This window comes from Amphiura filiformis, chromosome 4 (genome assembly GCF_039555335.1).
Source record: "Amphiura filiformis chromosome 4, Afil_fr2py, whole genome shotgun sequence".
Taxonomy (NCBI): domain Eukaryota; kingdom Metazoa; phylum Echinodermata; class Ophiuroidea; order Amphilepidida; family Amphiuridae; genus Amphiura; species Amphiura filiformis.
In genome coordinates, this window is record NC_092631.1 from 14916732 (window position 1) to 14943738 (window position 27007).

At 37.2% G+C, this 27007-nt stretch overlaps 1 protein-coding gene and 1 long non-coding RNA gene across 2 annotated transcripts; both read right to left on the reverse strand.

The window, feature by feature from the left end:
• Positions 1-3593: 3593 nt before the first annotated feature.
• LOC140150585 (uncharacterized) lies at positions 3594-9429 on the reverse strand. Its single transcript, XR_011858815.1, has 4 exons — positions 9338-9429; positions 8330-8461; positions 7043-7104; positions 3594-4715 (listed from the first exon to the last, which is right to left on the reverse strand). It is a non-coding gene; the product is annotated as an uncharacterized lncRNA (long non-coding RNA).
• Positions 9430-12107: 2678 nt separating this feature from the next.
• Positions 12108-25944, reverse strand: LOC140149995 (uncharacterized). The gene is made up of 4 exons (XM_072171998.1): positions 25752-25944; positions 22770-24087; positions 22467-22684; positions 12108-14527 (listed from the first exon to the last, which is right to left on the reverse strand). Exons 1-4 carry the CDS (start codon positions 25752-25754, stop codon positions 12473-12475), a joined length of 3594 nt encoding a protein of 1197 aa, XP_072028099.1. The 5' UTR covers positions 25755-25944; the 3' UTR covers positions 12108-12472.
• Between the last annotated feature and the right edge of the window lie 1063 nt (positions 25945-27007).

Sequence of the window (27007 nt, forward strand, 5' to 3'; positions counted from 1 at the left end):
GGACACGTCTAGAAGTAACACTGACCGATGTAGAGGCCACCATTGGGCTATTTCCATGTATTTCGGTCGTTAATCCATACATCCCTAAGACATGACCTTAATCTTTTTCACAAGGAGTGTGAGTTCAAATGGGCTACCTGAATGAGTGACTCTATTTGCAATCTACACCCACCCCTGTGTGGGAATTTAAGGTCATGTCTTCCATAGGGGGTGTATGACTTTTAAATGGAATAGCCCATTACCCATTACGGACCTCTACGCAGAAAGCAGAATCTTGGACAACTATCCAGTTACCAGTGGTACCACAATAGCAATTGCTTTATTCCGTGTGAGCTCGTGTGGTAGTAACTGGATTTTTGACCAAGATTCTGTTCGCTGCGACCTCAACCACTGTAATGCTACTGTGTACCGTCAGACGCTTACTATATAGTAGGCCTATCTATATTTCTGGCTTTCATTTAATATAATGAATAACCTTTCAAAATAATCACCTTTGGTCCGAGTCGATCAGGTGATCTTGTGACATGTAAATATGTATATAAAAGGTAAAATAACCAATTAAATTGTTAGCTATTGTTAAGCATGTCCTTAAAATAAGATTGTTTGTAGAGTGATAAAAAGGGAGGAAGTTATGGACCACAAATCGGACACGAAAAGTTGCACTTACGATCGTTGTAAACTTTATAAGTACAAAACCAAAGGATTTTAAACCATGCCCGCTTGTGTCAGTAATTGATTTGTTCAAACTCCATAATGTTATGATATTGTGGAGGGCGTCTGCGTAAATTTCGCTTTTGTCACAAACACTTATGCTAGTTATGGACATGGTTTTACGGTATATATATAAACACTGATCTTGGATTATTGTACAGTGAATTCAGTGCATTATTAATACAGAATACAGTTACATTTGTCGAGATTTGATGGTGTCTGTAGAGTACGATAAAGTTACACAGACAAATAAGCTCATTGCCTGTAACTTTGACTAGTCATGAAAATAATAAGAATCGACAGAGTTACACAGGCAAATAAGCAAAAATTCAGCCCCCCCTTTTTTTGCACCAACCCCCCTTACAAGTGTTTGTGAACGGTTCCTAAGCTAGATCAGATAAAATATAGGCATATGTAATATTGTTGTCATTGCATGTCATTTTGACTATTCATGAAAAATATCAGAAACGATAAGATTTACATATACAAATAAGCTAGAGTATACCCAGGCAAATATAGCAATCAAGAGTAGATATATAATACGTAATGCTGCCATTATTGCTGTAATGATGTCATTATATTGCTGAACCATGAAATGGTATCAGCTTATAAGTGTCTCTTAGGGAGTGTTCAGAAATACTCTGGTGGGGGGACTGGAAAATATGTAGGGGGGGTCATAAAATTTTAGGAGTTCTGAATAGGGGGTTGAAAAAGTTTTGGGTGTATGAACAGGGGGGGTTAAAAAGTTTTTCGGCACGTAGAGGGGGGGTGTAAAAATTTTTCGAGGGTTGCGCGCGCAAATGTTCCAGTGTTAAACCAGAACAAAAGTACATTTGATCCAGGATTCAAAAAGTCCAAGTAAATCCAGAACAAAATATACTCGTCCCCCGACCCCCCCCCCCCTAAATTGTAATGCTTCCGTCACCACTGATTCCAATCATAAATGTATGGTTTATTAATACTGGGTTGCATACACATAGGCCTACTTATGCTACTTTAAAACATTTCCACAATTCCACATATTTTATGTCAATTACATGGGTACAATTTAATTGCACATGAACACAAATTTTAGTATCATTAATATGTTTCCTGTGCCATTTGATGCGAATGGTACATTATGATGGGGGGGGGGGGGTCAAAATAGTTTTGAACCTATATGAGGGGGGTCAAAAAGTTTTAGGTCCATTAAGAGGGGGGGGGTCAAAAAATTTTGGGTTCAAGAAGAGGGGGGGTTAAAACTTTTGACATGAAAAAATATTTTCCAGTCCCCCCACCAAAGTATTTCTGAACACTCCTTACTTAGAAAGTAAGACCTGGGTCAATATTCATAACTGTCATATGATTGTGGGTCCTTTTCATATCTTGAAATACCAAGATAGTATGACAGCTTATGACGCCCTGAGTGGTGTCAAATAAAAGAGCAAAAAGTACAGAATATGCCTATATAGTAAAAAATAATTTCGCCACCTGGGTGACACTCCTTATAAGACTTGGGTCAATATTCCTATTTTGGGTCCTTTTCCTATCCAAAGAATGTATACCACAATATCCTGCCCCATGGTTCAGCTTTGGTGCGGTAACCGCTCTAGTTTTTACTTTTCATGGAAATATCAGAAACAATACAGTCATAGACCTACAGGCAAAACTCTAGAGTGTATATGCCTAAATATGTTATTGTCTGCCATTTGGTATTCTCTGAAGAGTACGAGAGAATTACACAAATATAAAGCTAGAGTAGATACGTATAAAAATATCTTGATGTCATTGACTGTCTTTTTGACTATCCATGAAAATATAAGAAAACGAGAGTTACACAGACAAATAAGCTATAAATATACGTAAAAGTTCGTAATACAGGGTGTCCCAATAAAAACAGAACCCTCATGCGCCCTCTTTTTATCCTGCTTTTGAAAAGGTAATCAAATATATTATGGTATGTAAAGAAATCTTTATTCGTTAGCTTTAATAATTTCAATCGGCTCTCAACTTTTGAAGATATCAACTTTTGAAGATATATGCTCTTTTAAAGAAATGTACCCGTTTTCACTCTGTCCATGGAGGAGGTTTGGCTACTTCAAAGATTGAAAAGGAGTACACATACACCATGCATGAATATCAAGCATTCCTCAATGATAACTTTATAAAATAACGAACTTTATGTAGGGAATGGGCTTTACCGGTGGGCCTATGGGCTATGGATTCCAATGCGTTCCAAAGCCTAATGCTATTATCTATCCATGTCATTAACCGTGTGTTTCGTTTTAATCTTTGCTAACGCCAAACCTCATCCGTGGACAGAGTGAAAAACGGGTACATTTATTAAAGTGGGCATATCTTCAAAAATTGTGAGCCAATTGAAATAATTGTTTTGGTTTATTAAAGCTAACGATTTAAGGTTACTTTACATATCAAAATACATTTGATCAACTTTTCAGAAATAGGAGAAAAAGAGGGCACAATGGGGGTTCTGTTTTTATTGGGACACCCTGTATCTTGACATGCTTGATGTCATAGTCTGTTATTTGATGGTGTAGGCCTATGTATAGAGTACGATAGAGTCCACAGGCAAATATGCAAAAATCTTCGAAAAAAAAGTACTTGTAACGCTTGGCACACTCTCCCGAAATTTCGTGGAGAATTTCTTATGATTATGGAAATGACGTATTTATTGTGTATGGGAACAAACATGACATCTACAACAATGATCTACCCAGAGGCGTAGCAAGAGCCTCGGGGTCCAATTTTTAAAATCTAGAAAATCTGAGAAAGCTAAATATATGTAGAACTTAAAATGCAAAACAATATGACCAATAGAAATGCCGTTCATACCTAAAAAATTCCATCTTTCTCGGTATAAATCATTCTGGGACACCCTGTAGAAATAAATTGAGTGTATGGGCGAATGGGGTTAGTTGCACCTTTGAGTCAAAAGAGTTCAGTGTGGGGCACTAATTGGGGGATGGAGGACTACTTAGGTTAAATCATGATATGACTGCTCTTGTGTTTTTTAACCAAGAACAAATTTGTTTATTTCCCAGGGGGGTCCCACTCCCATTGTGGCATGTACACCATCCGCGATAATAAAAATGCATAAAAAGGGTAGTTTTTCGTGGGTAGGCACGATACGTGTGTGTCGTGTTTAAGGTGTTAAAAACATGAAAAATTGGAAAAAAGGGTAGCAAAATTGCTAATACGTGGAAATGAAATTTAGGGTATGAAATTTGATGCAAGGAACAAAATCCCTGTATATGTTTAGGGTGTGAAAACAGGCGTGTGATATCTGTTTAGGGTATCGTTTTAGCCAAGGGTTAAATCCTTGTTTAGGGTGCATTTCCAAAGTTGATTATCGCGGGAGGTGTACAGGCCACAATGGGAGTGACCCCCTGCAGGTTTATTTAACCAGTCAGTCCGGGCAGACGCAAGCTCGGGCCCTGATAGGGTCAGGCTCAAACAAAAGGCTCAACCCAAAGCCTAAAAGCTTACAAGCATGATGTTCTCAGCTGTCTATCCAATCTATCACTACAAGATTCCTATTTTGGCCATCTGCAGACTGGTACACACAAAGTACCTACACAGTACCAATTATGCCACTGCACAGGATCCACCAGCAGTGGTACTGCACTGGTTCTAAACTGGTACTCACCTGGTACTGCACAGTACCAGCAAAGTACATGTACCCCCGACTACCTCAGCGATGGTGTACCTGTGCAGGCAGCCCAATATGAATCAGGTAGTGTAACTGAGCTTCATAATATTAATCCTAAAACACTTGTTGTCACAGTCCACTGCTTAGATTTAATTTCTAAATTGGAATGTAAAATCTAAAAGTTACTTGTCGATTGCTTGTTGCCACAAATGGCACTGTAGTACACCAGTACACAGACTCGCAGAGGAATGTTTATTGCAACTTTTCGATCTCAAATATGGTTCCTGACTACCAGTTGCCTGAGTTATCAGTTTCCAGGGCTTGGTCAATCTTTTGCCTTACCACACACACCAACCTATAAATTTAAAAAAAAATAGAATAAAATATTGTTTCACATCGAACAAGTTTTTACTGCAAATTGAAAATGATACGTGGGATACAATGATATTCTGGGAGGCAAATTACTGCTGGTGGCAAACATTGGCAAAATGGTGCAAGTGATTATGAAAATGCCACTGTTAGCGACAACATTTCAAATTCATTTCAAAGCAGTTTGAGGTACCGGTACTCACGCTTTCTTACATGTAGCTCCAACTTCCACTGACATTCTCCGCACAAATTAAGGTGTGAGGTGTACACCACAGGCACATGTTTTTTTTACATCAGTGTAAATTTTGAGCACATTTGAAGGTGTAAGGTAGCTCGAGATACTCTAGCTAAAATACAGGTTTACATTTACTAGTACATTATCTTGCTGTATTTCAGCTAGAGCTCCAAACGACAAGCTTCCGGTTTTTTTGGGAGAACAATACTGTTACGTAAGATGAAGAAGAAACCCGCCTCGGAGCCCGCCCTACTCATTATTTCATTGTACTTATTGCAATTTGCCTCCACATTATTACGTAATCAACACAAAGCTTTTGTGAGGATTAGTGAGTGGATAAGAAATTGACAGTGGAGGATACGAAGGACACAACGATTGTTAGTTGTCAATCATGAATTGCCGCAACGTATTTATATTTTACTGCATGGCTTTCCGCAAAACACCAAGACAAATTATGCCGTATTTTCCAAAGATCATCTCATATGAAGTAAGCTGAATGCGATCTGTACTTTTGTAACATTCCGATCGCTTTTGATCACCTATTATCGGCGAATTTGCTTGAAAACATGTGAGTTCATGTTGTGTAAACATATTTAGCATAGACACAAATGAAATTACGATGCAATACAATGCAATTTGAATGCGCAGCAGATCTATAGAAATAACGTTGCCCGGTTTTATGCAGAATTAGACCCTGTCTGGTGTTAGGTGACCAAAACTGTGACTGAAACTATAGTCTCTTCCCGGAGACTGGCTTAATCACAAATGAATGAGCAAGGGTTTGCCGTAATAAATACAATGTGCATTTGTCTACCAAATCACAGTTACTTGGCGTGGGACAGCATTTTAGCATTTTAAATCAAAAAATGATGATTTAAAATTGTATTTAAATATAATGCAGGTTTTTCACAACATCCTTAACCCTGCAGTCACATGGCTGCTCACAACAAAAGGGTTGTAATGTTAGCAATACAGCAGGTTTTTTTTGGGTTGGATTATTTAATGAGTTTGTGTCCCTAAGTAGGCCTATGTGTAGTAAACTAAAAATCAGTGGCTAAAATACAATGTACATGGCAAATTCCTTTCTATTCAAAAACTAACTTTGCTGAAACTGCAGCCCATTCATGGTGGATGATCATGGAATTGTCTACAGTAGGGACTGTTCACAAACACTTGTTGGGGGGGGGGCTGAAAAGTTTTGCCCTTCCTAAGGGGAGGGGATGAAAAATTGACCACAAATTTTCCCGGGAAAATTGAGTATATGGGGTTGACCCATAATTTTCATGTCAAAAAGGGGGCCCTGAAATTTTTGAGATCTGAAAAAGGGGGCCCGAAAAATTTTCACGATGAAATTTTTTTGCATCAGGGCCCCCAACAAGTGTTTGTGAACGGTTCCTTAATCGATTTTACTGTATGATACATGTGTATATATGGGGGATCCAAAGTTTTGACATCACCCAGAAGTGAAAGAGCTATATTGATGAAATTTTGTCAGTGTAATCACTGGTCCTTATGTACATTATGGTTCAAAAATGGTCTCATAAGTATGTTTACTTTCTTTCCAGGTGGCGCTAGATGGGCAGTAGGCGCATTACCTTTTCATGATATTAAAAAGATCCTCCACTTTCTTGAGTTTTTTCACTGTGGCGCGCCATCCATAAGTGATGGACGTCCACTTCTTGGCTAATCTGTGAGGGACATGTGGCCAGTTTGGAAATTCCTTTTTCAAAAAGCAACAGTGCAATATGATGGGCAATCATCACCGTAGATAGCTTTCATTTCATCATAGATTTTATGAGCATTGTAGGCCTAACCCTTCAAATGCAGGAACCTTAATCACGCTTCGTTCCTCAATTTTCACCATCTTGCAGGTTATGCGCCTAGCTACTGCCCACCTAGTGCCATCTGGATAGAAAGTAAACTTATACTTATGAGACCATTTCTGAACCATAATGTACATAAGGACCAGTGATTACACTGACATAATTTCATCAAAATAGCTCTTTCACTTCTGGGTGATGTGAAAAACTTTTGGATACCCCCTTGTACAATGTACATGTCATACATCATAGACTTACTTGCAAACTCATTTTGTGTGGCATGGTGGTGCAGGGCTCTAGCCTTCTCCTGTCTATTTCTCCTGATGACATGAAGAAAGAAATGCAAATTTAGATATCAAAATTTGAGGAAAATTGAGGTACATAATACATTAGATGCATACATAAACTCCTCTAGTTGATTAATTTCACAAAAGTGAGGTTGAGCTTTACCCAAGGAAAATCTAGTACATGGACGTAAAAAACAAGCAAACACAAACAGAGAAATATTGAAATTCCCAATGATTACACAAACAGTACAAGTACCCACACAGATTTGGTGCCCTAATTTGTATTTACAAACTACACTGTATTGGTAAGCACCGGAAAAATGAATGATTTTTGAGAGCAAATTTTGCGCATCAATTTCACAAAATTCCTGATTTGTGTGATTTATCCATAATATTACCAAAATGTGTGTATTTTCCATAAAAAGTTCAAATTTGCATTTTTTAAATTAAATTACGCGGCGCAGAGTTGAATTCGTTAAAATTAAGTCCTATGAGCAGTGGCGTGCATCGTGGCCGCCCCTACCCGGGGGCTGAAGAAAATTAAATTTTGCCGCCCCTTCCTCAGCAGCCCGAAAAGGTTGCCCCAATTTTTTTACGGTCGTTTGAAAAAGTGAAGAACAAAAAAAAAAAAAAAAGGATTCTAGGCGCTAGCACCCCCAAATTAACACATTTTGATATATAGTACAATTTTTTCAAATTTTCCGCCCCTTTTTCTTTAATAATTCTTTTTGCCGCCCCTTCTTCCGCTGCCCCTTCGATTTGGCCACCCCCTGCTTTTACTCCGGGGTGCTGGCGCCCCTAAAGCCCCCCAACATATGCGCATGATTAGGGCGGTCCACTGCATATCCGTCAGTACACGCTTTTCAATACGCAATAAATGCTAACCTTATCGTGACATCATCCAAGCAGCAAAGTTCATTTCCCATGGAAAAAGCATGTATTGACGGATATGCAGTTTACCATTCTGCTATGGTCTATTTTCTGTACCGGTACTTTTTTCTGCATGGATTGTATTACAGATCACCATGGGTTCTTTCAATTTTGTGAAAACTTATGTTTTTTTTGGAAAATGAATACTTTAAAAATGGGTATCTTGGAAAAATCTTAAAATTCGTGGCCAAACCTAAAATTCGCGATTATACCCAAAATTTGTGAATGTTAGCGTTTCACATACATTGTACATTATCTTTTCAGATTGATTTTTATTACTTCAATTACCAAGAATGAAGATGTAAATCCATGATGACTTAATACATACCCTTTTCTTTCTTCCTTTGTGTGCTGCTTTGCTTGTAGCTCGATCTTCCCCGGCAAAAACAACTATGGGCGTAACATTTTGCCTAACCAACACATCTACTGCTTAGCAGAAATCATTGACATACCGGGGTACCTGTAAGAACCATAATTGCATAAAAGTGACATAAAAATTGGTTGATATACAACTTGGCCCTATCCCAACCCACCCCTTGACCAGTAGCGTATCTGTGGCAGGGGTCACTCTGCACCCCCCCCCCCCATGGCTTTGACCAGGAAGGAAAACCTGAAAATTATGCTAAATCAGCCTATTTTACACCTCTGTCTGAGAAAATCTACCCTGTGGCCGGGTAAATCTACGGCACACCAGGATTTTGCCCGCTCTGACAAGTGACCCCAATACACGGTACACCACTGCCCTTGACAATATAGTCTACCCGTCCCTTGACAATATATATAGTCAACTACCTTAGCTTTATTCCCTCCAGCAAGCAAGGGGCAGGTTGGTCACTGGTCAGTGACGAGTTGCCTTCAAAAATGTGGTGCAGGTTGGCGCAAGGACAGGTTGGCATAGGAACGGCTTGTCATGTATTGTTAAAAATTTACTTCATTAGGAATGTGACCAGGTAACATTAAAACCAATCAACGGTACAGGATGCTTTTTTTTTTTTTTTTCTATAAAAAGACAATTTTCATGGTTTAGAATAGGAGATTAATGAAAAATAAGCCCTTAATCCTTTCCTTCATCACCGAATACAAGTCACACACTTAAAATAATTTCTTAATATATGAATAGTATTGTAAATAATTGTGGTTCTTGAGAAATATGTCAATTATGAAGATGTTGCGTTTCAACTCTTTTCACATCATAATTACAGAACCACAAGATCCACAAAATTGTAACTGGATTCAGCACCACACCCGATTTAAAATGATCATAACAAATTTCATTACATGTAGATGGTATACCATCTACATTTCATAATATTTAATAAGCTTAAGCTTAACTTACTTTCGTGGATCAATTCCAGGTTGTGCAGACGTGTACTTCGTTAATATTTATGTGTAGATCCATAAATTGATGCGTCAATGCCTGCACTTAACCGCCCAAATCCGTGGCAGAAACCCTGGCAGAAACTTTATTTTCTATATTCTTGAATTTTGGGAGTAAAGATTTAATTCCCATTGTCACGATTCGATTGTAACCGTGTGTTGAAGCTGGTCAACTTCGGGATTGTTATTTACGATCAGCTGATTGAAGATCACAGGCTGTTTTTAACGGCTGATATCGCTAATTGTTCAAAATGCGCATGCGCTAGACATGCGCATAAAACAAATCGTGTTCCCGTGGTGTTGCCGTCGGGATTGCACTGGAATTGCCAGAGAAGTATGTCCCACCCCCCCTGACTAGATTCAGAGAATTACACCCAAAATCGACAACGAACTGGCAACATGTAAACAAATAAAAACTTTCCCAGATCGAAAATATGCACGAAACACATTTTAAATCAATTAATTTACGCCTAAATTCAATTCAGATTTCAATAAAAGTAATTTTGATAGTATTTCCACCTGTGCTTTGCTATAAACTTTTATTAATTTGCACAATAAAAGAATTTGGATCATGAAAATCTGGCGACCAAATCAGTGACTGGTGAGTAATACAATACTCTTCATTCAGTAAGCTTATAAAAACGCATGACCAGAACATCGAAATCGAGGACTCATCAAAATTGATCAAATTTGGTTATAAAAATCATGATAACTAGTCCAAGAGAGATAGGTACGTGTAACAATACAAAATTAAGACCATAAGCCTCACACGAGCTCAAATAACCAATTTTTAGAGAATGAGCGAAAATCCATTTTCGTTACAGTATGCAATGTACAACTTTATCAATACACAGATCTACAGAAGACATCAGCAATATACTAATTTGTCAAAACACAGATATCTAAAGAAGACATAAGCAATGTACTTCATTAATACACATATCTAAAGAAGACGTAGGCCTACCGTAGGCCTATGCAATGTACTACTTCATCAATACACATAGTAGACGTATGCAATGTAGGCCTACTACTTCATCAATAGGCCTACATCTACAGTAGAAGTATGCAATGTACAACTTCATCAGTACACAGATCTACGTAAGACGTAAGCAGTGTACTACTTCATCAATACACAGATCTACAGAAGACGTAAGCAATATACTATACTTCATAAATACACAGATCTACAGAAGACGAAGCAATGTACTTCATCAATACACAGATTTACAGTAGACGTAAACAATGTTCTACTTCATCAATACACATGCATACAGTAGACGTATGCAATGTGCAATTTCATCACATATCTACAGGAATGCAATGTACAAATGTGTCAAAACACAGATCTAAAGAAGACATAAACAATGTACTACTTCATCAATACACATATCTACAGTAGACGTATGCAATCATGCAATGTACTACTTCATGACATCAATACACATAGTAGATGTATGCAATGTACAACTTCATCAATACACCCAGCAAACACAAAACGTTTTCGACATCATTCACAAAAGGTTGTCAGAAAACGTTTAAATGTCGGGTTATATAAAAGGTACATTAATGGTATAAAACGTGTTCATAACATTAAATAACATTTGTTGGTAATTTACTGCACAGCAAACACAAATGTTTTACAGAAAACATTTAAATGTCGGGTTATATAAAGGGTATAAAAACGTTTTAATAACATTCCAAAAACATTTTTGAAAACTTGGTACAAATCATTCTAAACAGAATGTTATTTTGGGGTTGAAAAAATATTTTGCAAAAAATGTTTGCCCAAAATATTTACAATAACGTTTTTAAAATGATTTCACGACCTTTATATAACCCGACATTTAAATGTTATTAAAACGTTTTGTAAAAACATTTTAAGAACATTTTTGAATTTGCTGGGTACAAATACTTTAACATAATGTTATTTAAGTGTTGACAAAATATTTCATGATCTTTATATAACCCGACATTTTAATGTTATTAAAACGTTTTTACCTAAACCAAAACCCAAAATATAACTTATTTAAAACGTTTTCAAAACGTTTTTTTGTGTTTGCTGGGCACAGATCTACAGAAGACGTAAGCAGTGTACTACTTCATCAATACACAGAAGACTTATGCAATGTACTACTTAATTAATATACAGATCTACAGTAGAAGTATAGGTTTACACAGAGGTAGGTCAACAGTAACTGTGATCAGATGTAAGTCAATATAACCACGGGTAGTTCAACAATAACCATGACCAGAGGTAGTCCAGCAGTAACAATCACCAAAGGGTGATCAGCACGTCCATGCTTCTTTAAATGACCTGACTTTGCGAAGCCTCCCTTACAACATGAACGTATACATAATAGGCCCGGATGATAGGCTTATCGTGCGTGTAGATAATCGTTCATGCCCCGGGGGGGGGCACTTCAATATGAAATGGATATAGGTGTAGGGCTGGCACTTTCGCACTAAGGGGCATTCGGTGAGAGCAAAATGTGAAAATATGGGGTCATTGGGTAAGTACATGACCTTTTTTTAAATGGAATCTTTGGGTGAGAGCCGAAACAGCTCAAAAAAAACCCTCGAAAATCAAATTTCTAGTTCTAAATGGCTTCAAATTTCATTATTTTTCGAAATAAGTAACAAAATCAGTGAAAAATGAAAGTTGCTGTTCAACTTGAACTTGTGAGGGTCTTTGGGTGACAGATCAAATGGAAAAATAGGGGTCTTCGGGTGACAGAGCATGTGTTCGTAAAAAAATATGGGGTCTTTGGGTGACGGCGGTGCTGAAAAAGGGGGTCTTAACACCCCTCCATACGCGTCACCTCCAAAGTTGGAGTGCCCCCCCCCCCCGGGCGTTCATGTTCCTGCAATTGACCTGAGTGAAATCTTGGTACAGAATTTACAGTTAAAATTATTCTGGTTGGTATCGCTGGACATGAAAACGTTCATGCGTTTTCAAGATACTTGACTGTTTAGTATTTATTACCAAATTTGCACTGAAATACCCTTTGTTTAATAGTATGAATACGTTCATGTGGCTACAAATTGCCTGGGTATGTACAGCTTTTAGGTTATCTGATCGTGTAAAACATTTGTTTCAAAATACACACCTAAATGGTGCCTCTTTAGTATGGATACGTTCGTGTTTCTTCAAATTACTTGACGTTGCGAAACCTTTGTTACAAAATGTACATTTAAAAGGCTTCTCTTTGGTATGTATACGTTCATGTCTCTTCAAGTCATTTGACCGTGTAAAGCCTTTGTTACAAAATATACACATAAAAGGCTTCTCTTTAGTATGTATACGTTCATGTTTCTTCAAACTACCTGATTGTGCAAAGCCTTTGTTACAAAATGTACACATAAATGGTTTCTCATTAGTATGAATTCTTTCATGTATCTTCAAACTACCTGACGTTGTGAAACCTTTGTTACAAAACGTACACTTATAAGGATTCTCCTTGGTATGGATACGTTCATGTTCCTTCAAACTACCTGACGTTGTGAAGCCTTTGCTACAAAATTTACACCTAAAAGGTTTCTCTCCAGTATGAATTCTTTCATGTACCTTCAAATTACCTGACGTTGTGAATCCTTTGTTACAAAATGTACACCTAAAAGGCTTCTCTTTAGTGTGTATACGTTCATGCTCCTTCAAATTACCCGAGGTTGTGAAGCCTTTGTTACAAAACGTACACTTACAAGGCTTTTCCTTGGTATTTTTGCATTCATGCTCCTTCAAGTGACCTGACAAAGTAAAGCTTTTATTGCAAAATGTGCATATAAAAGGTGTCTCTCCAGTATGAACATGTACCTTCAATCTATCTGACGATATGAAGCCTTTGTAACCAAATGTACACCTAAAAGGCTTCTCTTTAGTATGTATACGTTCATGTTTCTTCAAACTACCTGATTGTGTAAAGCCTTTGTTACAAAATTTACACATAAATGGCTTCTCTTTAGTATGTATACGTTCATGTTCCTTCAAATGACCTGATTGTGTAAAGCCTTTGTTACAAAATGTACACCTAAAAGGCTTCTCATTAGAATGTATACGTTCATGTATCTTCAAACTACCTGACTCTGTGAAACCTTTGTTACAAATTGTACATCTAAATGGCTTCTCTTTAGTGTGTATACGTTCATGTTTCTTTAAATCACCTGATCGTGTGAAGCCTTTGTTACAAAATGTACACCTAAAAGGCTTCTCATTAGAATGTATACGTTCATGTATCTTCAAACTACCTGACCGTGCAAAGCATTGATTACAAAATGTACACCTAAAAGGCTTTTCTTTAGTATGAATACGTCCATGTTCCTTCAAATGACCTGACGTTGTGAAGCCTTTGCTACAAAATGTACACTTAAAAGGTTTCTCTCCGGTATGAATACGTTCATGTGTCTTCAAATTACTTGACGTTGTGAATCCTTTGTTACAAAATGAACACCTAAACGGCTTCTCTTTAGAATGAATACGTTCATGTTCCTTCAAATGACATGACTGTGTAAAGCCTTTGTTACAAAATGAACATTTAAAAGGCTTCTCTTTAGTATGAATACGTTCATGTGTTTCTAAATTACTTGAGGTTGTGAAACATTTGTCACAAAATGTACATGCAAAATGTTTTTCCTTGTTTAATCCTTTATCCATCGGGTAGTTTTTTCCTCGTCTCCTGGATGATTCCCCTGATGCGACAGAAGACTTTGAGTCGTAATTCCTTGGCCGATCGCTACGTTTACAATGATTCAGTTTACCCTGCCTATCATGTAGCTGTTTTCCGCACCTCGTCTTGAGTTTAGAAATAGTGACACCTTTCTTTGCATTCTTATTTGAAGTTTTCTTTCCACCTTGGTGCTTCCTGTTAAGCTGTTGGAATGGTTCATGCGTGTCTTCAAGTCCTGCCTTGTTTCTCTTCTGCTGTTTGTTTCTTGACTTTTGCATATTGCATTCACTACGTTTCGTCTGCTGAGCCATGGACGTCATGTATCTTGGTTTGCTCCTGTAGTCATACCAGTAAGGACGGATTCCCATTTCATGGTGTCTTTTATGAGACAAATATCGTAACACTTTGTTGTAAAATCTCTGCCCGCAATATTTACATACATGCGGCATTAAGTAGTCCCACTCACGTGGACGTCTTTTTGGCATTGTCTGTAACGGAAACAAGCAAAAAATGCATACGATTAGCGAAAGAAATACTATACAGGGTGTATCAAAATAAAGTATACAGTTTGAAATGTGCCACTAGCTTAAAAGGTGAGGCATTCGGTCAAAATGCTAGAGTTGATAGCTGAATCTACATCTTGTCCTCCCACAACTGTAAAATAACTGGCGTGTGACCACTAATATGGACTCAGTTGCTAGTAAAAAGGCGAGTAAAAATGCAGTTGTTCGAAGTCTCTTACAATCAAAGCAACATGAAAATCACATGTTTGACCCCGGGGGGGGCACTTCAATATGGATATAGGTGTAGGGCTGTCACTTTCGCACTAAGGGGCATACGGTGAGAGCAAAATGTATAAAATATGGGGTCATTGGGTGAGAGCATGATTTTTGGCATTCGGTGAGAGCAAAATGGAAAAAAATATGGGGTCATAAATGGAATCTTTAAGTGAGAGCCAAAACAGCGACGCAAAAACCTCGAAAATCGAATTTCTAGTTCTAAATGGCTTCAAATTACATTGTTTTTCAAAATAAGTAACAAAATCAGTGATAAATGAAAGTTTCTGTTCAAATTGAACTTGTAAGGGTCTTTGGGTGACAGATCAAATGGAAAAATAGGGGGTCTTCGGGTGACAGAGTATGTGTTCATAAAAAAAAAATGGGGTCTTTAGGTGACAGCGATGCTGAAAAAGGGGGTCTTAACAGCCCTACATACGCGTCACCCCCAAAGTTGGAGTGCCCCCCCGGTGACCACCATTCCTCTGCTCCATCATATCAGCTCTCCTGACATTCACACGACGTCTTATGGAAGGTCTGTTCTGCATGCGGATGTCAACTTGTGCAATATCTGGAGTTCATCAAGGTCTGAGGACTTATGAAACCCTTTCATTTCAAATAGCCCCACAAGAAGAAACCTGGAGGCGTAAGATCAGGGGATCTTAGGGGCCATCCCATTTGGTGCTTTAAAGCAATCACACGATTGCCAAACAATTCTGCAAGGTCGCAAAAATAGCCACTGTGTCCTTATTGATAGTCACACGCCAGTAATTTTTACAGTTGTGGGAGGACAAGGTGTTGATTCAGCTATCAATTAAAACATTTTCACAAAATACCTCATACTTATCAAATTTTTGTGGCGGGAAATAATCCCGCCAAAATATTAAATCTTTTCCCACAACTAAATATCATAGTCAGGAAATTATTGATTCATCTGGTAGGTTAGATCACAACTTTCATAGTTGTAATTATCCCAGATAATTCTTGATTTGGTTTTACAGAGTCTTAGATTGTCGAGGTTTTTGATCAAAAAACGATACTCGGTGTATTTTGAAACTCGAGGCCATAACTCTTCTTAAATTAGTCCCGGTAATCAGTTTCCCAGTCTGTAACACTGACTAGCACACTTCTATAGTTGAGTGCCCCAGGTCTTTCTCCCATATGTAGGTATCTCTAAGGTATGTCATATAAAATTCACCCGAGGATAACATTGCACCTCCATTTTCATCATCGTCAATAATTTGTCATCATCATAATTATGATCTTCAAGTTCAACTTTTAAAAACGGGTGATGCATGTGTCACAAACCAGAAACAACATCGAACATATAAAAACTGGATCTGGCAGATGATCTTATTCATCATCATTAATTTGTCAGAATCGATCAATAATTGCTACATCTTAAATTTCACATTTTTTACATTATCCGTCAACTTGAAAACAGAGATAGCAAAAAGAAAAGAAACAAAAACAGAAAACAAAAAACAAAACAAAACAAAAAATAAAAACAGCCCCACATACACCCCCGCAAATGAATAATAACCATCGAGCAAGGTCCGAAACATGAATCTTATGTAGGTAGGCCTATATACAAGACTAGTGTACTGTAATGTGTTTTACACTCGGGTTTTATAATCTTTGGTTTTAAAGCCAATGTAACTTACTCACCATTATGATGGATATCTTGACCAAAATTCTACGCACGATGATTAACGTACACCAACGACACCATTAAATGTCCGCAACACGGGGCAAATAGCAGACAACAAGAGCTTTTAAAGAACTGACTGACTGAAACTCATCAGGTTACTCAGGTAGTTAAAGTTCAGTTCCGAATACTACACGGTTTAATTCCCAGCCAGCAAGCTTATTCCGCTTGACAACAGCATGCATGGATGATGCATTCAGATGATCCTACTTGACTTTCATGACAACGATGCATGCGTATTGTTATTTAAAAATAACATGATCAATTGATTAAGGATAAACTAGCTATCACGTTCGATCGATCGATTGATCGATGCAAAAAATGTTTGAGGATGTCTATTTTGGAATATTTATGATTGAATAAAAATTCCTTTATAATAAAAATTCCTTTAAAAAAAGGAATGGGGCAGCCAATGGGAGCTTTGATGTGATGTGCTGAAATGTAACCGTTTGGATACAATCTTCTTCTTTAAAACAATAATGTAACATTAGCATAGTAAGCAAAGAAAGATTAGGAAATGTAAGACATATTTATAACAGTGAGAGAGGTGCAAAATTGTACTTCATGTGATGTAAGAGGATTGGTTTTAAATAAAAAACGAGTGTAGATCAGGTCACCATTTCGGTTACTATTGTTAGGAAATCATGTTGGGGGGGGGGGGGTTGTTGGAATAGAATTATTTTATTCAGAATACAGGTTTGCATATTTAATTCTTAAGGATTGTTATCCAAGTGGACATATGATATAACGGTAGGTTGTAATACCTGACAATGTTGCATGCCTGGGGTCCATTCGCGAAACTTAACGAAGCTTCGTAAGTCTCGAAATCGTTCGTAACACGCAAGTTTTTTCATCGATCGAACGTGATCATAGTTTAAAAAGTACCCATTTTCTCGCGCTTCGCGCGCATCTATACCATATAAAACCTATTATCCCCCTATGTCGATTGTAATCACTGCACTGATCAAACGATATCAGCTGTCATGATTGAATACAAATGCTCGTATATCTATAGTAAACAAATCAACGCAATGAACCCAGATCATCTTTGTTTTATTGTAAATTGTGAAGTGACTTAAGATGGTACTACACCCCCTGATATATTTTGTGACTAATTTTTCATTTTTCTCAAAAGATAACTACACACTGGTAACAGTGTGTAGTTATATTATAGGGGCAAAGAATCCAATTACTTCACTGAATTTTCAGTGTTTCAAGACAAGTGGTTGTCTCCACATGGAGCGACCGTCTAAACAAACAAACATTCTAGCGGTACCTCTTTTCTTATCATAAATAACGTACTGCTTGCCATTGAAATTCCAGTGTAGTAACTGGATTCCTTGACCCTATAATATACATGACTTTTGTTACCAGTGTTTTTTTATTTTTTGAGAAAAATGTAAAAATAGTCACAAATTTATCAAGGGGTGTAGTACCACCTTAATGTGACGTAGGCAAAACAATTATGTGACAACATGATAACAGGGTGATTCACTCTTATTGTTATTATTATTTCTATTCGAATGAATTATTGCCGCAATATTAACCTCAACATAAAGCCTGATACAGCTTTTAGTTTGCGACACATGTTTTAAGTCAAACAGAATGCTGGTAAATATATTGTTTTTAAAATTCTAAAATCAGAAATGAAAAGTATATCTTAGACTAACTTTTAGGTTTGTTTTATTTTTTAATGACATGGGCCAGATACACACTGTTCTTTTAAGAACTTTGAATGATTGAACAGATGAAATTACAATTTTCATTCCATGCACCAAAATGTTTTGAAAATATAGAAACATAAGTTCTTTAGAGTTAACATAGCAACTAGGAAACATGAAATAGCTGTATTTCTCCAGTTATATAACAACTGCTTGGAGCACTTCATTTTTGTTCAATCAGTCACTATCTGGTACATGGCACTATAGCATTGTAATGTGTACATGTCAAGCTAATGGTATTGGACATTTCAGAACAACTACTACTACTACTACTACTACTACTACTACTATTACTACTACTACTACTACTACTACTACTACTACTACTACTACTACTACTACTACTACTACTACTACTACTACTACTACTACTACTACAAAGTTCTTAGGGCGCAATTCGCAAAGAAAGCATCGTTGCGCTTACAGTAAAAAAACAAATACATAAGAAAACCAGTTCAGAATAAAACAGTTCAGAATAAATAAGTTTTGAGTCTCTGTTTGAAAAGAGTGACCGATGGCGAAAGTCTGATTTCTGTTGGTAATGAGTTCCAGCGCTTAACACCAGCTACAGGGAAACGACGATCACCGGCGACACTGATGGATCTATCAGCCAGGAGACGCGTGGTGTCATTACTTGATCTGAGAGTCCTTTGAGGAATATATGGAGTCAGTTTGTTGGAGATGTACTTCGGAGCAAGGTTGTTGAAAGACTTGTAGATATACAGAAGAATTTTGAAACTGATGCGTTTATCAATGCTGAGCCAGTGGAGAGATGAGACTAATGGGTGAGCTTCGACAACTAGCGGGACCGTTACTTACATGTATACAAATCTGATAGTAGTGCACCGTTTAAGGGATCTGGAATGAGCGTTTTGATCGTTTCGACAGTATTTTTTGTGGGACATGAGAGCACCTCAGACATATCGAATTGCATTCTGAATACGAGGAATGTCTTTCTGATATCAAATAATTTTCATTTTTCGATATAATACAAATTTTATGACAAAGTAAAAGTAATATTTTTCACATTTTTGATATATAACAGTGCTCGAAGTAAATTTTATAAATCTAATGATATATTCTTAAAGTGTATGTAGCTGGGAGGAAAAGCTGAAGATATGGATTTTTTTTTCCCAAAAAGACCTAATTGATTTGGTGTTTTGGGGAAAAAAATTCATATCTTCAATACGAAAGGTCAAAATTTTCAATTGATCGTCGGCTTTTCATTCCACCTACATACACTTTAAGTATAAATCATCAGATATATAACGTTTACTTCGAGTACTGTTAAATATCAAAAATATCAATTTCTAATCATTTGCCATAAAATGTGTATTACATTGCGAATTTCAAAAAATCAAAATTATTTGATATCAGAAGGACATTCTTCGTATTCAGAATGCAATTCGATATGTCTGATGTGCTCTAATGTCCCACAATAAATACTGTCCAAACGTTCATACCCCAGCCCTTAACGTCTGTTCGGACATTTAAGAGATGTCCGTTCATACCCTTAATTGGCTTTGCATTATTACAAGACTCGTAGTTAGTTCAGTGTACAAGTGACTGATTTGAAAATGTATACAGGGTTGTGCTCCAAGCACTCTCAGTGAAAACAATTCTAACTATTTTATGTTTAAAATTTATTTGGTAAATTAGATATAACAATAACTGTACAGGTAGTACAACAGTAACTGCAGTAACTGTGACCAGAGGCAGTTTAACAGTAACTGTGATAAGAGGTAGTTCAACAGTACCTGTGATCACAGGTAGTTCATCAGTAACTGTGATCAGAGGTAGTTCAACAGTACCTGTGATCAGAGGTAGTTCAGCAGTAACTGTGATCAGAGGTAGTTCAACAGTAGGCCTACCCGTGATCAGAGGTAGTTCAACAGTACCTGTGATCAGAGGTAGTTTAACAGGAACTGTGATCAGAGGTAGTTCATCCGTAACTGTGATCAGTGGAAGTTCAACAGTACCTGTGATCAGAGGTAGTTCAAGAGTACCCGTTATCAGAGGTAGTTGAACAGTACCTGTGATCAGAGGTAGTTTAACAGGAACTGTGATCAGAGGTAGTTCATCCGTAACTGTGATCAGTGGAAGTTCAACAGTACCTGTGATCAGAGGTAGTTCAACAGAGACTGTGATCAGAGGTAGTTTAACAGTAACTGTGATCAGAGGTATTTCAACAGTACCTGTAATCAGAGGTAGTGCAACAGTAACTGTGATTAGAGGTAGTTCAACAACAGTAACTGTGATCAGAGGTAGTTCAACAGTAACTGTGATCAGAGCAAGTTCAACAGTATCTGTGATCAGAGGTAGTTCAACAGTACCTGTGATCAGAGGTAGTTCAACAGTACCTCAGGTCAGATATAGTTTAACAGTAACTGTGATCAGAGGTAATTCAACAGTAACTGTGATCAGAGGTAGTTCAGTACCTGTGATCAGAGGTAGTTCAACAGTATATGTGATCAGAGGTAGTTCAACAGTACCTGTGATCAGAGGTAGTTCAACAGTAACTGTGATCAGAGGTAGTTCAACAGTAACTGTAATAAGAGAAAGTTCAACAGTATCTGTGATCAGAGGTAGTTTAACAGCATCTAGTACCTGTGATCAGAGGTAGTTCAACAGTACCTCAGGTCAGATATAGTTTAACAGTAACTGTGATCAGAGGTAATTCAACAGTAACTGTGATCAGAGGTAGTTCAACAGCATCTAGTACCTGTGATCAGAGGTAGTTCAGTACCTGTGATCAGAGGTAGTTCAACAGTATCTGTGATCAGAGGTAGTTTAACAGTAACTGTGATCAGAGGTAGTGCAACAGTACCTGTGATCAGAGGTAGTTCAACAGTACCTCAGATCAGAAATAGTTTAACAGTAACTGGTAGGTCAACACTTATCATTAACTGTAACCACATGTAGTGCAACAGTAAATTGTGATCAGAAGTTGTTCAACAATAACTGTGATCAGAGGTAGTACAAAATGTGATCAGAGGTAGTTCAATAGTAACTGTGATCAGGGGTAGTTCATGTAATATAGTACATGTGGTACCTGTAATAAGAAGGTGATCAGCACGTCTATACGCTTCATGCTCCTTCAAATGACCTGACTTTGTGAAGCCTTTATTACCAAATGTATATACTTATGGTAAGTCTTATCGTTCGTGTGGAAATACGTTTCCCTACAGTATGAATTCTTTCATGTTTCTCCTTAATTACCTGACGTTGTGAAACCTTTGTTACATACACTTAAAGCCTTAATGTACGATCTTTTTTCAGAATATACCTTTATTTTTTTCAAAACCGAATTTTGACATATTTGTAATACTTACACACGTTCCAACTTACATCTATGAGCAAACTGTCAAATTTGCCCTATTTGTAGTAAAACGGTATGTTTTCTGTTCGTCCGACATATTATCATAATTTTCAGATTATGATATGTCGGAACGATCGCAAATCTTAGTCTCCTGCGTAGGAGACTAACTCTAAGGCCGTCCTAATCCAAAAAGTGCGAGATATTTCGAATGATAGAGGTGAAGTTTATGATGTTGTTTCTTTGCAAATTTCTAATGTTTTTCGCGTCCAAATGTATTGGGAACTTTCATAATGATTGCATATTCAACAACTCCTCCTATACCTTTGTACAGGAGCCAACCGTTGTTAATCCATGATGAATCCACACTTTTACTGTAGCGTATACGCGAACGCGAGCGAGACTACGCGTTACGCGAGAGTGCGTAAAATTCGTCATGCCTGGAACCTGTGTGCGTATGCAAGCTTTACAACTTGAATTCAGTATTTTTCAGGTAGCGGCTAAACATTGCAGTTTTATTCTGTAGTTTTAGTGCTGATATCAACAGAGAAATCATCGAAGTTTTTGTAAGGCTGAGTGGCAATGATTTTAACTGACATTCCTCATGAAATAATCATGTGAATTATACGATCTTTAGCTTCTTTTCGTTGTTGAAATGGATTCAATTATGTTTCACCGTTGTTCATCACCGTTTAACAACTCGCGTCCGGCGCGTCTGCGTGGTTTACTTCGCTCGTAAAGTACTTAGTCTCCTACTTCGCGAAGTAAACCACGCAGACGACGCGGCCGCATCGTTGTTAAACGGTGATGAACAACGGTGAAACATGATTGAATCCCTAATTAACAATTTTATCATTTTGGAAGAAAAAAAATCTAAAAATTTAAAACGAGGCTTTAAAAGGCTACTCCATTATGTATTCGTTCATGTGTCTTCAAATTACCCGACGTTGTGCAACTTTTGTTACAAAATTTACATTTAAAAGGCTTCTCCTTGGTATGTATGCGTTCATGCTCCTTCAAGTGACCTGACCGTGTAAAGCTTTTATTGCAAAATGTGCATTTAAAAGGCTTCTCTCCAGTATGAACATGTTCATGTCTCTTCATATCACCTGACCGTGTGAAACCTTTGTTACAAAATGTACACCTAAAAAGGCTTCTCTTTATTATGAGTGCGTCCGTGTTTCTTCAAATTACTTGACGTTGTGAAACCTTTGTTACAAAATGTACATTTAAAAGGTTTCTCTTTAGTATGTATACGTTCGTGCTCCTTCAAATGACCTGATTGTGTAAAGCCTTTGTTACAAAATGTACACTTAAAAGGTTTTTCTTCAGTATGCGTTCTCTCATGTGTCTTCAAATTACCTGATTGTGTAAAGCCTTTGTTACAATATGTACACCTAAATGGTGTCTCCCCAGTATGAATACGTTCATGTATCTTCAAATTACCTGACGTTGTAAAGCCTTTGTTACAAAATGTACACATAAATGGTGTATCTCTAGTATGTGTACGTTCATGCATCTTCAAATTACCTGACTGTGTAAAACCTTTGTTACAAAATGTACACCTAAATGGCTTCTCTTTAGTATGAGTACGTCCATGTCTCTTCAAATTACTGGACGATGTGAAACCTTTGTTACAAAATGTACACTTAAAAGGCTTCTCATTAGAATGAATACGTTCATGTTTCTTCAAACAACTTGACGATGTGAAGCCTTTTTTACAAAATGTACACCTAAAAGACTTCACTTTAGTATGTATTCGTTCATGTATCTTCAAATGACCTGATTGTGTAAAGCCTTTGTTACAAAATGTACATTTAAAAGGCTTCTCCATAGTATGTATACGTTCATGCTCCTTCAAGTGATGTGAACGACTAAAGCCTTTACTGCAAAATGTACACCTAAAAGGCTTCTCTTTAGAATGAACACGTTCATGTTTATTCAAACTATCCGAGGTTGTGAAACATTTGTTACAAAATGTACATTCAAAATGTTTTTCCTTGTGTAATCCTTTATCCATTGTGTTGTGTCTTCTTCGACTCGTGGATGATTCTCCTGATGCGACAGAAGACCTTGAAGCTTGGTCGTAATTCCTTGGCCGATCGCTACCTTTACCATGAACCAGTTTACCCTGCCTATCCTGTTGCTGTTTTTTGCACTTCGTCTTGAGTTTAGAAATAGTGGCACCTTTCTTTGCATACTTATTTGACATTTTCTTTCCACCTTGGTGCGTCCTGTCAAGCTGTTGGAATGGTTCATGCGTGTCTTCAAGTCCTGCCTTGTTTCTCTTCTGCTGTTTGTTTCTTGACTTTTGCATATTGCATTCACTGCGTTTCGTCTTTTGAGCCATGGACGTCATGTATCTCGCTTTGTTCTTGTAGTCATACCAGTAAGGACGGATTCCCATTTCATGGTGTCTTTTATGAGACAAATATCGTAACACTTTGTTGTAAAATCTCTGCCCGCAATATTTACATACATGCGGCATTAAGTAGTCCCACTCACGTGGACGTCTATTTGGCATTGTCTGTTATGGAAACAAGTAAAAAAATACATACGATTAGCGAAAGAAATACTATACAGGGTGTATCAAAATAAAGTACACAGTTTGAAATGTGCCACTAGATAAAAAGGTGAGGCATTCGGTCAAAATGCTAGAGTTGATAGCTGAATCAACATCTTGTCCTCCCACAACTGTAAAATTACTGGCGTGTGACTACTAGTAAGGACTCAGTTGCTAGTAAAAAGGCGAGTAAAAATGCAGTTGTGCGAAGTCTCTTATAATCAAAGCAACATGAAAATAACATGTTTGACCCCGGGGGCACTTCAATATGGATATAGGTGTAGGGCTGGCACTTTCGCACTAAGTGGCATTCGGTGAGAGCAAAATTTAAAAAATATAGGGTCATTGGGTGAGAGTATGATTTTTGGCCCGGGATTTTTGGCATTCGGTGAGAACAAAATGGAAAAAATATGGGGTTATTGGGTAAGAACATGACCTTTTTTAAATGGAATCTTTGGGTGAGCGCCGAAACAGCGCCACAGAAACCTCGAAAATTGAATTTCTAGTCCTAAATGTCTTCAAATTTCTTTGTTTTGTTTTTTCAAAATAAGTAACAAAATCAGTGATAAATGAAAGTTGCTGTTCAAATTGAACTTGTAATGGTCTTTGGGTGACAGATCAAATGGAAAAATAGGGGTGACAGAGCATGCTTTAATTTGCGTGTTGCGCCATTTCCAGTACGCAACCGTAACATCGCGTTTCTCATTTTTGTTTACCGCGCTCGCAGACATTCTCTATTTTCTCACTTTGATAAAGTAGGCCTACTTTTGTACGAAACGTCAGTATATAATTTTATGTTAGTAAACATCGTTGAACACCACCAATTTGTTCAATCTACTTTTTACTTTTTCTATGCGATGTTACGTGGGAATCCTAACTTTTATTTACTAAGCTGGATTTTGCAGAAAATCCCATTGAAATTAAACAACCAGTTCCAAAGATATGAGTAATTAAAGAGTTTCAAAAACAAAAGGAAATAGTTCCTTTGTTTGGCTATATCTCAAAATCAATATTTCCGAGTTCCGACTGATTTTGCTTGATCGCATCACATTACATAGAACTGGTCGTTCAATTTAAATAGGTTTTTTTTTGCAAAATGCAGCTTTGTAAATGTTTTTTACTCTCATTAAGAAACTGAAAATTTATTATTTCCGAGTTCCGACTGATTTTGCCTGATCGCATCACATATGATAGACCCTACAATGTACATCTTAAATTTCACCTTTTAAAAACGGGTGATGTGTCGCAAACTAGAAACAACATCGAACATATAAAAACCTGAGATGAAAATTTAATTTTCGTCTCAGATAAAAACTGGATCTGGCAGATGATCTTATTCATCATCATTAATTTGTCAGCATCGATTAATTATTGGTACATCTTAAATTTCACATTTTTTACATTATCCGTAAACTTGAAAACAGAGAAAAAAAAAAAACAACAACAAAAAACAAAACAAACAAAAACAGCCACAACCCCGCAAATTAATAATAATAATAATAAAACAACCACCGAGCAAGGTCCGAAACATGAATCTTATGTAGGCCTATACATGTACAGGACTAGTGTAATGTGTTTTGCCTTCGGGTTTTATAATCTTTGGTTTTAAAGCCATGTAAGTTACTCACCATGCTCACCCGCACCGTCTTTACGAAATAACTCAAGGATATCCAAATTCTACTCACGATCAACGTACACCAACGACACCATTAAAAGTCCACAAATAACACAGGGCATAAATAACAGACAACACGAGCTTAAGAACAGCAGCGCTGACTGAACTGACACTCTGGTAGTTTAAGTTCAGTTCCGAATACTACACGGTTTCCTAGCCAGCTTGACAACAGCATGCATGGATGATGCATTCATCCTACTTGACTTTCATGACAACGATGCATGCCTATTGTTATTTAAATAACATGAATCAATTGATTAAGATGAACTAGCTATCACGTTCGATCGATCGATGAAAAACTTTCAGTTATATATTTGAGGATGTCTATTTTGGAAGATTTATGATTGAATAAAACTTCCTTTATAATAAAAATTCCTTTATAATAAAAAAGGAATGGGGCAGCCAATGGGAGCTTTGATGTGATGTGCTGAAATGTAACCGTTTGGATACAATTTTCTTCTTTAAAACAATAATGTACGAGCGTATATGTGACCCGTTACAGCAAAAGGTACCTTAAGTCGGGAGCTACATATGCCTTATTTTGCTAGTAACAAATGCATTCTAAACCAATCATTAATCCTATTGTTGTAGAGGATAATAAGCTTGTACCTGTCTATAGAACTGTTTGTTATACAGCTCTAGTCTTTATTTGATATGGCTAATCCCTGTTCAAGTGGCATGAGTGGTGGGTTACAAAAGCATTGTATTGTATTTGTATAGGTATGTATTAGCCACCCACTAACAATGAGAGTACATTCCTGAACCTCGTTGACTTGTAAATGATTTGAAATGACCGCCACTTCAGATTGTCATTATTGTTTGATATTTTCTGCCAACATTGGGGAAAAAGAGACACTTGTAGCAGCCGACATAAGGTACCTTTCGCTGTAACGGGTCACATATAACATTAGCATAGTAAGCAAAGAAAGATTAGGAAATGTAAAGCATATTTATAACAGTGAGAGAGGTGTAAATTTGTACTTCATGTGATGTAAGAGGATTGGTTTCAAATAAAAACGAATATAGATCATTCCATTTTACATTCCATTTCACTAAACTTTCTTACGAACACCTCGTAAGTAATATGGATTTACTACAGGGACCCTTCGTAAAGTTGCGTCTAGTATTGGGTATGCGTAACTTTGCGAATGGTTATTCAAATGACTCACTTTTTTTTGTGGGTGTTGAGTTACAAAGGGTTAAAAGTTT